The 17,019-nt window shown below is 35.5% G+C and overlaps 1 protein-coding gene across 1 annotated transcript in view; it reads right to left on the reverse strand.

Moving 5' to 3' along the window:
- mmd (disintegrin and metalloproteinase domain-containing protein mind-meld) overlaps positions 1-17,019 on the reverse strand; it is a 689,072-nt gene that overhangs the window by 11,969 nt on the left and 660,084 nt on the right. The window contains exons 19-23 of the mRNA XM_089634149.1: positions 8,709-8,808; positions 5,552-5,710; positions 4,727-4,801; positions 3,646-3,716; positions 2,125-2,815 (exon numbers count right to left, since the gene is read on the reverse strand). Coding sequence (XP_089490275.1) covers positions 2,125-2,815; positions 3,646-3,716; positions 4,727-4,801; positions 5,552-5,710; positions 8,709-8,808 — 1,096 coding nt within the window. The remainder of the gene's footprint in view (positions 1-2,124; positions 2,816-3,645; positions 3,717-4,726; positions 4,802-5,551; positions 5,711-8,708; positions 8,809-17,019) is intronic.

Genomic DNA, 17,019 nt, shown 5'->3' on the forward strand with positions numbered 1-17,019 from the left:
TGATGAAGGATGCCCGAGAGGAAATGTTGGATGGCTTGAGAGGGATCACAAGACCGGCATGGAATGCCGATCTCGTGTTGAACAGAGAAAATTTTGAATGCTTCAAAAAGTTTGTAAAGTCCTGGGTAGAGAGATGGCCTGTGCTTAGAGTTGCTGATTTAGATTAAAATCATCTTTGTTTCAGGTGCCAAGCGTATTGTTCCTGTCACTCCACGGTTACTCCTCTTATAACAAATTTAATATTGTTTATGCGCGATTGCTTTATGTTTTATTTTTATATACTCATTGGTTATACTTTCTTTGTTTTATGGCATGATCGCAATGCATTTATTATTTTATTTGTTTGTTTTATTATTTCTTATTCATTTATTGTGTACACTGGCTTTTTATACCGTTTTTGCCAATTCTTTACACTGTTTTTTTTTATGCACATTCTTTCTTTTACTTTTGAATTTGGGCCTTATTTATTTATGAGAACGCGTTGATAATGATAATACTGTTTCTTTTTGTGTTTTAGCTCTTTAATACTATGTTAATCTTTTTTTCCCTTCTTTTTTTTCTATTATGAACGGTCAATTTGTTGTTGATCACAACTTATTTTCTACGTTTGTTATTTGCCTTTTATTTGTTACTAACAAATTGGTTTATGAATAGGTTGTCGAACTGAACTCTATCGTACTGTATTGTTCATTTCCCCACCACGGGGGCGGATAGACCCTGTTCCTGCATCCAGTAAGGTGACATTAATCCGGGGCGGCTGTCCCACGAACCACGGGTGCCTCCCCCGGCATCATGAGCGGGCCTGGGGAATGTTTGCGCGAGCCCGGTCCCCTTCCGTCCTGCCTCCGGTGACCTGAGGCTCACTTCATTCTCTAGGGTCTTTGGGAGTATCTCCCCCCCCCCCTCCCCCCATTTACATTTCTTCGAGGGTACTCTCGGAAAACTGGCTAAGGGACGCGGGTGCTTGGGATCGTTGTGGCCAGGCCGCTTGCCACGCTCATTCTTGCCGGGACCGCCCCGTGATAGTGGGGTAAACTGCCCTCGATACGCGGCTTGTATATTTTTATGTTTCAATCATACTTCCACTTATAAAATTTGTGCTCCTTATTTATTATTTAATTTTAGATGCCAAACCACCAGGCGAACACATTTCATATGTGTTCTTATTTTGTGTTACTATTAATGTAAGTATGCATACATTATTTCGTACTAACAATCATGCATGCAGGGACATTGGAGGGTCTAGATTCGTTTTAAAATAAATGTAGCTTCTTTTTACAAAAAAAAATTAGAGTCCTGACGTGTGCGGCTAAGGAGGTTAAACAATCAGTTTCCTCACACAGCCGTCGGGAAAGGGTGGGTCCCCTCCAATGAGTGCCCACTGCGCCGTTTTGATTATGAATTCGAGTAGTATATGATATGCACGGGGAGGGAGATTAAAAATAGGATTGTAAATATGTATTGAGTATGTTACTTATGGCTTCACCTTGCGATACATGCTGAGAGCAGTGCTTCTGCTTTCTCCTTTGATCTTATCACCACAAAATTAGTCAAAAGTAAAGATATCACGTAAGAAAAAAAAGATTTTATGGTGAATAGAAGTAATCTTACTCTAAATATATATATATATATATATATATATATATATATATATATATATATATATATATATATATATATATACATGTTTGGGAACTTTAAAGGTAAATTACTTAACACGAATAGTATACTTCGTAGTGGCATGTAAGAAAGGTGGACTAAAGATTTCTTTATAGAATGAAAAAGAAAAAATAAATAAAATATGAAATGGATTTCTACATAGTTAAAAAAAAAACTGATTTTCGTGTACCAACTTTTTAGGCCAAGTAGAAAAAACTTCAGGTGATATCAATCAATATCTCCTAATCATTATCATTTTACGAAACTACTATTATAGAAATGGTCTTTGTCGAACAAACGTTCAGGTTTCCTGCTAGTTCTACCGAACTATCTAAGATATTTATTTTGTATCTTATACCGCGAAATTTTCAGTTTGTTTGTGTCTTAAAGTGTTTAAGTGTTTGCAGTCGGGTATCTATTTGAATGTAGGGTGAATGTTAAGAATAGTAAAATAATCTTACTCACCCTTGCGATGATTCGCTGCAAGGGGCCGAGTTGTCCAGCCTGTAGTGGCGGTCCGCCTCCGTCTCCGACATCCTGATGTCCTCAGAGCCGCTGGGGCTCATGTGGCGCGAGGAGTGGTGCTCCAGCTGGCGGATCAAGTCCTCCAGGTTGCGTATCCTGATGGGACCACACGACGGAGGCACGTCATCGTCCTCGTCATCCTCGTTGGCATGCCGATGGTGCATTCCCGAACTGCCCTCCACCATCACCGTATGTGTCTGGGGACCTTCGCAGATCTTCTCTTGGCTGCTGGACCGCTTTCCGTATTCGTACGAGCCACAGTCCTGCAGCGTCTTTCTGAGGATTTCTTCGCTCAGAAGGCTACTGCTGCCCGAAGGGGTCGCATTGGAGCCCCTGTGGGACGCCGCGTTTCTTAAAGCTTCTAAGATGTCTTCGTGGTAGCCGTTGAGGCTCTTCAGGGTTCTCTCCACCTCAGAGATGGTTCCCACTCCGCCCAACAGCTCAGGACCCATGTTACTATCGGACTGGGACATGACCTCCAGGTTGTCGGACTGCGAGTCGTCTCCCCACTTCTCCTTGCTATCTCCCATCACCATCCCGTAGCCGCCGTGTTTCTTTAAGATGCCCTTCTCGGGCAGCTTGGATATATTGTTCGGAGCTACGTCTATGAAAGCGACTGTGTCTTCTTCCCCTGAAATATTCATACCAATAATGTACAAGTGTTCATTGGAATTCTCAAAACAGAAGATGCATCTGTTTGTACATGAATGTAAACATGGTACACTCACTTGCTTTATATTTTTTATTATTTTGATTTATCGATAATCAAATAATTAGCTATGTTGTATATATTTTTTATAATAACTCCACAAAAGATGTCCTGAGAAAAATTATTTCCCCCCGTTGGGGATGCTGTGTGAAGAGTCTTTTTGAGGAGAGGAAGGAGTGAAAATGGGTCTTGAGAGACTCGTGTTGTACGAGGAATAAAACACTAAAGCTAGCAAATCGTTCCACAGATGAGCTATTGAACTCAAGAAGAAGTCGTAGAAACGACCCGTTCTCAAGTGATAAATGTCAACTGCGTTGAAATGGTTTTTCCGACTACGCACTGGTGCCGAAGGAATCAATAACACTGGTACAAATTTACAAAAAAAAAAAGTTTTTTAATGATTTTTTTTTACAAATGGCTATATAATATTTAAAAATATTTTTACCGGGTAAATTTTATTACCAAATGATAATATTATTTTTTTTAATTTGGGTTTTTTTTCATTATTGGAAAAACAATAACTTACTGCAATCCGACTTATTACGTCATAGCACATAAAAAGAATAAAAATATGTAAAAGTTAAGGCTTACTTACAATGTAGAGGTTGTTTACCAAAATATTCTAGACAAATCATTATTAATTTGCGGTGTGTTTCATTTGCCTTATTAGCACAAAAGCGTAAGACCATAACATGGGATCAAACATTTATTACTTTTATATATTTTAAATATATTATGTAGATTAAACTCACCAGAATGAGTGGGATCTTCTTCGCTTCCAGATCCAACTCCCAACCTTTTCATTTGTTGCATTTTGTGTTCCCTGTTGGTAGAATTCAAAAAATAAAATATGTGTTCAAAGATAATAAGAACTTGCATCTTTTCAGGTTAGATTTTTATTTTAATATTTCAAACGTTTACCACGATGCAATGCAATGAATAATTTGTTGAAATAATAGGATTTGATTGCTATAATAAGATCTAACGTAAGCTAAGCTACATTAAAAAACATGGTTTTATATTATGTGAATTTACATAAGGTAATATTTGTACAAGGTCTGAAATTTACTGAGAGTTAGAGCCCGATGAAATTCGTAACATTATAAAAATGCTATTTTTACAATATTCTCAAAAATAATTACATTTTGTCAACATGTAGGTGATAATATTATAATGTTTTTAAGAAAATTTATTTACAATGCCAAGTCTACAGATTATGAAAAATCTATTTTTGAGATTTAAAAGATCATAAATAGCAAAGCAATAATTTGTGGTGCATTACTCTGAAGGCAGGAAATGTGGTTTGAATATGGCTTTAATTGTAGTTGTTAGAGGCTGAATTACACAGGATGATTTCTTGAAATCTACATAATGATGAAGCCATCTAAAAGCGAATGATTGTTACTTTGATGAACGAAATTGAACTTTGAAGAACGTCAGGACATATATATTATTGTGTTTACTTAATAATAGTAAGGTGAATATTTTATACTGCATTGTCATTTATGTTGGCTTGTTTTTATGAAAGATAATTATTTGTTAGAAGTCAGATGCGGGTGAAGCCTTGCTTTTAACTTCAGCATATATCAGGAAAGTCTCTCCAAACAATAATGTCGAAAGTATAATAATCTCATATCGAAACAGCGCAGCGCGAGCGTTCATCTCACACATGAATGCCACTAGTGACTGAGTACTGTTTGAATGGATGGATGTCTACTCGTACATCCAGTATGTACAGACTGAGACTGACTCACTAGACCACTCGCTGAGGCAAACAGTCGGCAGTCGCTGTTAGTATAATATATTTGAATATTCCCTTAGATTAGGACTTACTGGAATCTAGAGGAGTTAGCACCAGGTCCCGTGTGATTGCCGTGTCGGAACAAAACCCGCTGAGAATCTCCCCGGCTGCACGGCAAATTTGCACATAAAACACCATAATGAAATCAGGTATTTTCTATTAGTATAGTCATCACACAGAAACGCCACAAAAGCTATTCTCACAGTTATTTAAATACTTCCATTGAGCGACACCAAAACACAAAGAATGAATCTATTTAAGGGTTTCAAGACAACACACAATAAACCGTGAATTCAATCAAACTGTAATGGTACTGCGGTTAATGGACAAGTAGTAAGCGATCGTGCACATGGAACCACAAAACACTCACAAACAGACAGAAAGGACTCGGTCGCGGCGAGCTTTGCTACAGTTCATACAGATCACACCCCATAAGAACTCACTGTTCGAGTGCTAAGTTCTTATCTTCATGTCTAAAAATAATAATTAATTCATCGTTAAAGCGATTTTTCAATTAATGCTTATGATGAATAAAGTTCTATAAAATATAGTCAGAAAGCTGGAAAGCTGGTAATTTAATATTAAAAGCATGGTGGTTTGGAGTCTGCGATAGTTGCCGTACATATTGTCAAATTTCTATGGCGACTCCAAACTTTTGCGGTCGAATTATTGACCTTTCTAAAGGTCGAATAGCAAAATGTAATCTACTTAGAAAATATTATTGCCATCTAATAGCCAGACAGCATGAATCAGATCAGAATAATGGAATCGTTAGAACTACGTTTAGTAAGAGACCTATCTAAGAGTCAGGTCTATCTATTAGGTGAGAGGCGCCTACTGAATAACAAATACTTTACCTAAAGGTCGAGGGCATGTTGGTGAAGGAAAGCATCTTGCTTCCGTCCATTGAAACGTCCTCCTGCGAGTGGTTGGAGCCCGTCGAGCCCCCCGGAAAACTCTTGGCAATTGGCTTCTTTACGTAGGGCGGGTCGTATTTCAGTATGGAACTCTTCCTTCTATTTTGAGAAATATTATTACAGAATAAACGAACCAAAAAGATTATCCGAGTAGAAGGAAAAAAAGGAAAAGGAAAAGGGGGAGAAAATAAAACAGTCGGAAGATTTGAAACAAAACAAAGGAATTTTTATAATCGGATTACCTGATCGCTTTTTTTCAAACTCAAAATGCACAGAAATTGTTTAAACTGAACCCATGAGTAAACATCTACAACAATAATCCATAGCAAAAAAAAGATTTTTCGTTTGATATTTTTGAGTTTCTTGGATTTAACATATATGACTAATTTTTGTTTTATTTATTGACACAATAACGCCATTTTCAGCGAGAAAAGTCATAAGAGTTGAACTTTAATCTTTTCCAATAATATAAATGTTAATGGAAAATATAAACTAATTTTAAGGATAAGTGAAACCATTTACTTCCAAAATGTTTTTATTGTAGATTCTGGAATATATTTGGATATTAAAAAAATGGGATAAAGGATTTGGAGGAAAACTACGATAATATTAACAGTACATAAATATTTTTTTAAAACTCTGGAAATGCCAAATTCATAGTTGACGGAATTTTGTGTTGAATATCTGTGATAGAATTTTCAATAAAATAATTGATTTGAGAAAGATTTTACCTAGATGTTGTCAGCCCTTCCTTCACAAATAATATTACACCAAGTGACAAAAATGCAACCTTACAGAGAGTGCAGCGGTAGAATTTGGTCAAGTGGATACGTTTAGTGAGACAGTTTCAGTGCATGCGAGGCCCTGCGATAACACAACCATTCTAGGTAAATAATATAATAGTACACAATCATTATCAACAAATGTAACATCAAAAGCATTAAATATTATACCAGAGGGGATTAACAAACTTGATGAATATATCACAGTTATCAACGACAAAGCGCCAAAATATATTTGATCTATTCAAGGAACGATAGTAAAGTCTGATAGTTACAATAATGTGTATAGTAACCTGCGGATTCATCTTTGATACATCACGAAAAGGTATTCCATAATAAATGGATCCATTCTCAAGTTTTTAGTCCGTAAACTTACCTTTGTAAATGCCAGACTTTACGTAAATGGAAACCGTTCATTTGGACAGGTATATCGACAGAAGTAGTGTACTTGTGTTGATACCAGTATACATCTTGGTCATTGTGATTCTCTGAACAATTCCAACGCAAACAGGTGAATAGTATAAAATTATATATTATAAAAGGAAGCGTCCAAACAATGAATAGATAGTTTCAACGCTCAACATGATTGTATTGCTGAGTTAACAACATTGTCCTTTATGACAGAGTGGTGTTGTTAGTAGGTGTTAATTATCTGAAATCAATATAATTACACAAATAATAAATATTAAATACTTACTCATTGAAACAAGAGACATTTTACATAACAGTATTATACAAATAAAATATACTGAAAATGCCAATTAATAAATTATACAGCGAGACAAGCTATCGAGCCAGATTGATTGCATAATTATACATTCCGAGAAGGACCTCAGGTTGATTCATGCATGAGTTGCTGTCGCATTCTCTAGAGGTCTACTTCCAACTTCATAGGAGAGGAATTCATCAAACAAATACAAGACACGATCAAAAGGAATGCATGTTGTTACTGGTCTATACATCAATCGTTACTTTACGAAAAGTGCCAATGGATAACTATTCATGAAAAGTGCCAATGGACAACTATTCATGAACAAAATTTATAAAATTTTGAAGTTTCAGTATATTTTGACACATGAACTAAAACTCATGATTCGTCTGGTGTGAATCGAATCCTTGTCGCCTTGAAGCAATCCCGTACTCCAAGTCGGTTCGTATGAATGTTAGTACATGCTCTATCCAGACCAATCAAAAGGCTGGATTGTCTAAGACAAGTGTTACATTTAGCTGCGTCGAACAGATGGCAGATTTTCACAGACACACTATCGAAGAACTTTACCATTGACCGCAAATAAAAAAGGTGATGAAGGGTGAAGGGATTTCTAACTACGCGAGGTCTTGTCACTAGTGTGTCGTCCAGTTTGCGTGAACTGTGAGGTGAAACGTTAAACAAACTTAAGTACTGAAAAAGTTCAAGGACTTCTTTAGAGTAGTCAGTGGGTGTCTTAAATTTATATGCATGTTGTACTTTTAAGTGGCCTAAATCATATCGTGTCTTGTGTCAAGTTAGTGAAATTCCATTTAGTGTGAATACATGATTAGAGTGAGTAAGTCAAAAGTATATATATATATGTATATATATATATATATTGTACAGTGTCACATTACTATGATCATGCTGTGACACCGACTCAACTGTAGAATGTCAAATCATTTGCAAAAATATACAAGTTTTTAATATAATATTTATATTGGATAGGAATAAGGCGGCGCGGATCAACCAATTAGCAGTGTAGTCTTTGAAAGGTTTGAAAAAAGAATTGTGTTAGTAAAAGTCAAGATCGGTGCGACCATCATAGCGTGACAACACATACAGACATACAGACAGATAGCCGAGTCGTTCAATGGCGCGCTTAATACCCGCCGCTTCTACAAACAGTCTTCTACAAACAACAGTCCTCTCGACTGTTTTGTTGTCACACGACGAGGCGAGCGAGGGATCCGAAACATTTCAATGCAAGAAAGCGAACATGACATGAGTCGAAATGAAGATGGAGTGAAGAGAGTGTTACACCACGTGCCGGGGAGAGGGTCCGAGCATCGGGCAATGGGCAATCGGCAAAAGTTCACGTGTATTGAGCGCGCCTTGTCGGAACCGAATTGCAAACTTTGCACTAACACGACTAAGTGAACGGCATCTAAACAATGAGCTAAAATAGATACAGAATGGAAAAAAGAAAGATGACGAAGGATAACTATGTGAAAAAAATACGAGGGACAATAATAAAAAAAAAATCGTGTGAAAACTACCTTCGGTCTGTTTTCTGCTCACTAACCTTAGGCACAGGGAGAAGTTTTTGTGTACTACGACTGACCTGTAGCAGAGAGCCATCAGAGCAAATGTAATGAAAACACCCCCTACCACGGACATTAGCATCCCCACTAGAAACACCGTGTTAGAGCCATGATAGTTCTCTGCTCGGAGCGGTGTCAGCATACGGCCGGCGGCGGCGGAAACAAGAGAGAAAAGGATCATAAGACAGGGCGCTCCTCAAGGATCACGCTCGGGCTCGACACGGAATCGAAGTCTACGCAAAAATCCGTCTTAACTGAAACAGAACTATTATATAAACAGATCGGGATCAGAGAGAATATCACGTTGTTGTCTGGCATCGTGTAGCGGCACCTGTAACATGGGGCCAATGGGCCAACGTACCACATATCTCGCCAGTAAGCAGACGGATTTTTGTTTAGAGTACCTATTCCAAACCTCAAATCTCGGGGTCAAACAAATCTGGTCGCCTCTTAATCAGAACACGGAAGTTAGAACACCGCGAGAGATATGATGGTAACGATGGCAAACGTTTAACATTTGAAGCGATGTGTATCCATTGACATTTTACAACACCAAGTATTCAAGATGCCACAACACCAATAGCGATAACTCTAAACCAAAATCCGCTAGCTTCCGGTAAGATTTCTACTAAAAATAAAGCAAAATTGTCATTTTATAACGGCATACATTATTATAAGTGTAACATACAGATAGAGAGACAGAGATGTTTTACATTCAAATAAGTCAATGTATTTGAAAACTAAGAAGAAGTTTTTATATTATGCACTAACATACAATAAATAATTATTGTCAGTGTTTATCAAAATACCACATTCCAGGAAACTTCACTCTTTAAGGGTTCAACAGGGGCTTATTCAAGTCGCGGTATCTTTAATACTAATTCAATACATAATCAAAACTTAACCAAATCTTTTGGTGTTACTAGTATATTATACGAATGAATATTCCCGTGTTCCTTGAACCCTCTCCAATCGAATCAATGATAATTCAGACCTATTCTGTACACACCAAGTCTAAAGTGAAACTGATTCATAATAGTAGAGTTCAATTTTTCGGAACGTTTGATTCATGTAACTTAAATTCACGTCTAATTGTTGCACAAATGAAAATATACTGTTAAATGATTGAATACTGCTAACCGTGATTTAATTGTTTTGCAGTTAGGTTGAAGATTTCTTATTATTTTGTATTGAATTTTTGTGACAAATGACTTTCTTGAAATGTAATTATTAAGCTTAATTATTTTTTACTTCATTTTTCCAGCTTAATTATTGTAATGTTTGTTACAAGAACGTCGTTTTGGCTTTCTAATTTTCAATTTGATAATGGCTTTCAATGTTGCAATTGCTGTCACGCAATAAGCACTGCCAAAAGCACGCTATAAGCACTTATTAATTATATTTAAAGTTAACTCTTAGTCGTGAAGTTATGTACCTATAAAAAGAAATTTAAATTACAAATCTCAGTTTCATTTTAATCCAAGTAAAGATTCAGTAGTGACAGAAGAATCCCGAATTATTTTTTTATTAAGAACTCAGCAAAAATACGAGACAACAGCATCACGACATCCAAAGATGAGCGGCTCATTGACACCATCCAGGTAATTGGGAAAGGTTGTAAACTTGTCCAGGTTTAGGCAGGTTTTCTAGATTTTTTTGAATTATCGTAGTCTTCCGTCAGCACCCGAGGGTTGCGCTTACTGTACGAGTACCTGTAGCAAACTGCCAATAGTGCAAAACATATGAAGACAGCCTTAACAACGGCTACTAGGATGAACACCATCGCCACCGTACTCAGCTTGTTGCTGCTGTCGTTGCCTGAAAACAACAGTGGCACAAAGGCGCATCAGTCACATAATATCATTACAGTACATCATTTCATAAAACTCCAATTAAATAGTTATAACCAATGACGTCATAATATAGCTAGACTTAACTAGCTAATTATTATTACCAAAAAAAATTAAGATAAAATGTGGCAAGTAAGAAACACTCCTATGTTTAAACTAAATTCTTAATTCAAACGTTGCTCATGTATGACAACGATAAACGTAAACAAAACATGTGTGAACAAAATAAACGATGGGAACGGGTGGCTTTTAAATTCAAAACTAAAAAAAAACTACCTCAAGGCTGACTACAAGAGTTACAAGCCTGACGGATTTTGAGGTGATATTTTAAGTGACATGTGCCGTGCCATATTAGAGCAACAGTTATCAGTTTGTAAATGGCAGCGATTCTTGTTGATACCCGTTGTTACTGCTGATTTGTGTGCCGCAAGCTTATAAATAAACAGAGTTATTAGACTATTTTAGACAGTGATGTTTAGTTGCCGACAGCACTGACTTTGTAATTTGGCAGTTGCGCGCCCAGACCTCTACTCTAATCGGCCTTGCATCTTCTCTATGACGCATAACATTTTCGGACGTGAAACAACTGTATTATTTATAAAATAAAAATTTACCTAATAAAAATTTGCATGTGTTTACAAATCATGGTTTTTACTAGTATTTGTCGAGTAGTTAACACGCTTTCTCATCACACACTAGGGCATTTTGGCACTTTTTACCCAATTTACTAAGTGATTACGTGACGCGTGACAGTTGATGCGTGACAGTTGACGCGTGACAGTTGACGCGCGATAGTTTACTACTAAAACTACGAAATCGAAAGCAGTACACATAACGTACTTTTTATTTTATTTATTTATCTTTTATAATATTCATAACATTATATGCAAGGAAGCTTTTCTGTCCAACTAGGAAAGTTTTCCGAAAGTTTTTGCTTACCACTTTGAGATTTCTAAAGCACGTCTAGATTATATTGTAATGTCATTGGTTATAACAGGTTCATGGAAAAATAAACATTTATTAGTAATAAAAAACATCAATTATTATCGTTTAAAATATGTAATTAATAAACAGTGGTTAAATAATTTATTGTTATTCCGTTTAATTAACAACATTTAATTTAAAAAAAATAAAGTTCATACTTAAATCAAATTAAATAATGTTAAAATTAATTCTACCTTTGAGATAGGTAAGATATTGATATATTATCTTTTGAAATTGTAAAAATTATAAAAAAAATGATGTAGGTATTTCTTATTGATAACAATCACTGTCAACAGTTATTGCAGTGTATTGCATTATAATTGGTTTCTGTCGTTCAGTTAGAAATGTTATCATTTTAATTTGAAGTAGATTAGAGACAAGGGGTTTTTTTTGAAAGACAAGTGCTTTCGCCTTTCCGTTTTTACATTTTTGTTTCTGAAGAATATTTATATTTTAATATTAACTAACTAACTAACTAACTAACCATCACGCCGTTTCCCCGCAGGGGTAGGCAGAGAGGACGGACCGCCAAACAACTCGGTCTTGGCACACACTCCTTGCCTCATTCACATTCATACATCGTCTGATACATACTCTTCTATTGTTCTGACTCTTGACATGGCCCGACTCAAGTATCTGATTCACTTGGTCATGCCATGTCTTCCTCGGGCGTCCCCGACTTCTGCTACCATTCACATTTGCATCGTATATTCTCCTTACACTCCTTTCTTCGCTCATTCGCTCTACATGCCCAAACCATCTAAGCGTCCCTTTCTTGATCTTACTCATTACGCTTACATCAGCCTTGCACTCTTTGCTGATATCCACATTCCTCACACGATCATACATGGTTTTACCACACATACGCCTCAGGGATCTCATTTCAACAGCATTCAATCTACTTTCATCCTTTCTTTGCCAGTTCCATGCCTCACTTCCATACATCAGGGTAGGTACCAGCACTCCATTGTGGACTGCTAACTTCGCTTCTTTGGACAATATTAACGACACCTAATAATATATTTTTTTAATTGTTTGGAATTTGTTTCATATTACTGTAACAACGAACAAAAACTACTTCTAAAAAAAGAATCTTGCAAACATAAGAAATTTGATAAATAAATAAAATCTCTTCATCACAGAGTGCAACATATGGGCGGAAATAACCTAATTTACACGAATATCTCTTGTAAGTATGGGTGTAATCCAAAATGTGTTACCACGAAAAGCGAGCTATATTATTTATTTTGGGGCGAATTTCTAAATTGGAAACCCGTGAACTGCAAACTTTTTAAATAGGTATTAAAACAAATATATATTTATTTGTGATATTATTACTGCAACTTATAAATGAAGATTTTGAGTATTTATAATAAATAATGTGGATTGTTTAACGATGTCTTATGAAGACAGAATTCAGGTATGTTTTACCTGCTTGAGCGCCTGCTTGGTTCATAAAAATATAACTTTCTTCAAGAATCGGCATCATTTTAAACTATGTGAAAATAACAAAAATTGTCAACTTGAGGGTTACAAAGTACTGTATGCCTTGTATCCCCTTGAAGAAACCTTTGGTTTTGAAAGATGTTTATCATTTTTATAAAAAAAATAATGGTTTAGACAAAGTTTGCTGACGTGCACCTGGCGTTGTTCAAGGACTTGAATGGTTTGGGATAATTTTAATATTGTGAATTCTAGTGAACCTGATAAATGAGGGCATTTTAATGTGGAAATAACATTATCGTAGTGTAATAAGTATTTGTTTCACTTGAAAATGCCATGTCTTCGGGCATCCTCGATTTCTCCTGCCATTAACTTCCACGTTATAAATTCTCCTTACACCCCTTTCTTTGTTCATCACAAACTCCTCATTTGATCGTCCATGTCTTCCTCGGGCGTTCCCGATTTCTCCAACCATTACTTCCATGTCATATATTCTCCTTACCTCTCTTTCTTCGTTCGTTACTTACATTTCATTTTACCACAAATCTTTCTACCGTTCTTTACTATATATATCATATTAATACTATTAAAAATTTCATCATTTCAATTTTAATTCGATTCCGTATATTATAAATGTGGTTAAGTGTAGTTAAAACTTCTTGTACCGTTCAACAACTGTCTAAATACTCCCGACACTTATAAGAACACATTTTAAATTTTTTTTCGATTCGGATCTTTGAGTCCATAGATGGTATAAAATAATAAAAAATTCTATGTATAGATAATGGTTATGACATTGTTAGTTTCATTAGTTTTTGAAAAGCTGATGGAAAGTTAATCTCAAATAATCATTCAAATGAATAAACATACTATTTAGACGGTAATTATTTTAGGGGAACCGGTAAACTTTTCCACAGGGAAACAGGTGAGTTGGAAGATCGCCGAAGTAAATGAAGGTGTCTCATAAAACACGATGCCATGGAGAAACAGCAATAAAACTTTTCTGTTTGTTCAGCACACAGCCAACTGTACCGGTCCATAAGTTTCCGCTTCATTTGCTTTCTGATAGAAGATCAAGAAGATGCAAATTTAGTTAACAAAGTCTTCAGGGAGATTGCGGATAACTTTCATCTCGTATTCGTGATAGTGAGAGCGGAAACACAAATTCCAACAAACATAAACAGCGCTCGGTCTATGTTCGCTCTACCCTTATAATTATTATGTTAGTACTATTAATAAAGCTGAGTTCTAATTTGCAGTGCACGTTTATTAACTGTTCAGTCCACTGCCATATTTTGACAGAAGGTAGAAGTATTTCCGCTTTGCCATAAAATCCACATAAATGGAGTTTTTCTAAACGTATCGGAAAGTGATAAAATACGCTTTATTATAAATAAAAACATAATTTTTGAACAAGTAAAATTTTCAATGCAAAAAGAAAAAAAAATTAAATGACTCTTTACTTTGCGTTTTTTTGTAACTAAAATTACTGGTAACAAAAAAATATATAAACAAAAAAAAAAATACAAAAAAAAAAAACTAACTAACTAACCATCACGCCGTTTCCCCGCAGGGGTAGGCAGAGAGGACGGACCGCCAAACAACTCTGTCTTGGCACACACTCCTTGCCTCATTCACATTCATACATCGTCTCATACATACTCTTCTATTGTTCTGACTCTTGACATGGCCCGACTCAAGTATCTGATTCACTTGGTCGTGCCATGTCTTCCTCGGGCGCCCCCGACTTCTGCTACCATTCACATTTGCATCGTATATTCTCCTTACACTCCTTTCTTCGCTCATTCGCTCTACATGCCCAAACCATCTAAGCGTCCCTTTCTTGATCTTACTCATTACGCTTACATCAGCCTTGCACTCTTTGCTGAACCAAAGAAAAATACAAATGTATTGTAATCGTTATTGTCACCTATTTTTTTGCTATTTCACATAAAGTAATTATTAAAAAATTCTTTTTTTTCTCTAATTGCGATTGGAACCTTTGGTTTCATAAAGGTGCACTTTTTAATACTTCTGTGGTTAATTTCAATATTTAAATATATAGCATGGTGTTTTTTTCTTTCTAAATCTGTTTAGATCATATTTTTCACCACAACAATAAGGAAGATACAACGATTTCTACGAGACCATATGAATTGTTCCCATAAGCATGAAGGGTTGATCCCTCAAGTCTCACATGGCCGAATATGATTCGGCGTCCATGCATTATAAATGTATTTTCCAAGTCATAAATCACATCTTTCCGCATAAGACATAATAATAATTCTTCTCATTTTGTCTCATATTTCCTCCCTCCTACAACATGGGTATCTTCAAGATCACTCCTTCCTCTTCCCAAAAGTAACCACCACACAGCATCCCCAAAGATGACATTGGCCCTGAAGAAAATTATTAATCAAAGAAACAGAAGTCCTTGTGGATTCTAAAAATAGTCAAAAAGAAGAATTTACAATTCACGCCATCTGGTTTAACTTCTTTATAAATTAGTTCCTATTTTGAAATAGACCCATTTGAATTTCCATTTTCTTCTGTCAAATTTCCGTCTTCTGTCAAATTTCAAATAGTTTGTGCTTTTACGAAAAAAATAAAAAATAAAATAAATTGCAAGCCGGGCAACAATATTGAAAAACCTGAAAAGTGTTTTTAATGCAGAACTATTTTGAAAGAATCATTATTTATTTTTCTGTTGTAATTGAAATGTGTTAATTATGATGTTCTATAAAATAAAATAAAAACTTTATTAAGACGTTCATATCAAATTTGCTATGCGTTTTTAAATATTCCATTCAATTTCATCGTTGTTTTATTTTTTACGCAGCATAATTATTTTCTTGTCTCCTGCCTCACAAGACAATTTTTTTTGTTTACCTAACAATATTTAACGTATGCACGATGTATCTTTGCTGCATATGCCACATAACCAAGCTGCATTAAAATAATCTTTTATTATTGCTAGTTTCACATCATATCGACATTATCGATATTATTTCAGACCAGCGAAAAAAAATGACAGCTGGTGCAGTAATGTTTATCTACTAGCAATATATAAACACATTTATATTATATATGACCTTGTTTATTTTATTCCCAAGGTATAAGCCTAGATATTCCTTTTTTCCTACGTTGTTCCAAAATTCCCATCAGGTAGTTTATAGCGCTGAACTCAAGAGATGAGGCTACAGAGGCAATTCAGCGTTTTTTTTTACTAGAAAAGGGTTCAGTTTTCAATCCGAAAGCATTGACCCGCATCTCGAAAAGGAAAACTGACAGAAAATTTAATGAAATAGCATGGAGCTAGCAGGGTTTTGCACCAGAAAAAGGAAATTCGCGTTTCGCATCGAAAAACCAAAAGTTTACAAATTCTTAGTCTCACTGAATTAATGAAACATAATATTACATTGTACGTTAGTAACAGCTGAAGTTCACATGAGCTTAAATCGTGTTAGAATTCGAATTGTTGAAATAATTCTTGAGTCTTTTGTAATAGGAATGGGAATTACAAAAAAATCATTAAAATTCTCATGTCATTTAAAATTCGGTATTTCATCAAAGATACCGAGAAACGCAGTTTGTTACATCGACTTGATGTATCATTATATTATTCATATAAAATTCTCATGTCATTTAAAATTCTGTATTTCATCAAAGATACCGAGAAACGCAGTGTGTTACATCGACTTGATGTATCATTATATTATTCATCTAAAATTAGTGACAGTTGCTTTACTGACGAAAAAATAACAATTACAAATTGAGACAGTATTCGATGCCAAATTAAGGTACGCAAATCAAAAACTCGAGAAATTAGGTTATTGTCTACATCTGCAACTATTGGAACATCCGTTAGTCTTCTTGTCCTACCGGTATTTCAATGGAAGATGCACCGAGGAAGTAGCGTCATTGATACATTTGGTACCGATGTATAGTCAAGAAAAACGCTAAACGCGCGCCCATTCACATTTTTGTCACATGAGGAAGAGTGGTTTTAACCACTCTTTCACTCGTTCAATAGCAAAGCTGTAAAATTGATTTT

Source organism: Hesperophylax consimilis, chromosome 8 (assembly GCF_061612785.1).
Source record: "Hesperophylax consimilis isolate HC1 chromosome 8, BYU_Hcon_1.0, whole genome shotgun sequence".
In the NCBI taxonomy this organism is placed as follows: Eukaryota; Metazoa; Arthropoda; class Insecta; order Trichoptera; family Limnephilidae; genus Hesperophylax; species Hesperophylax consimilis.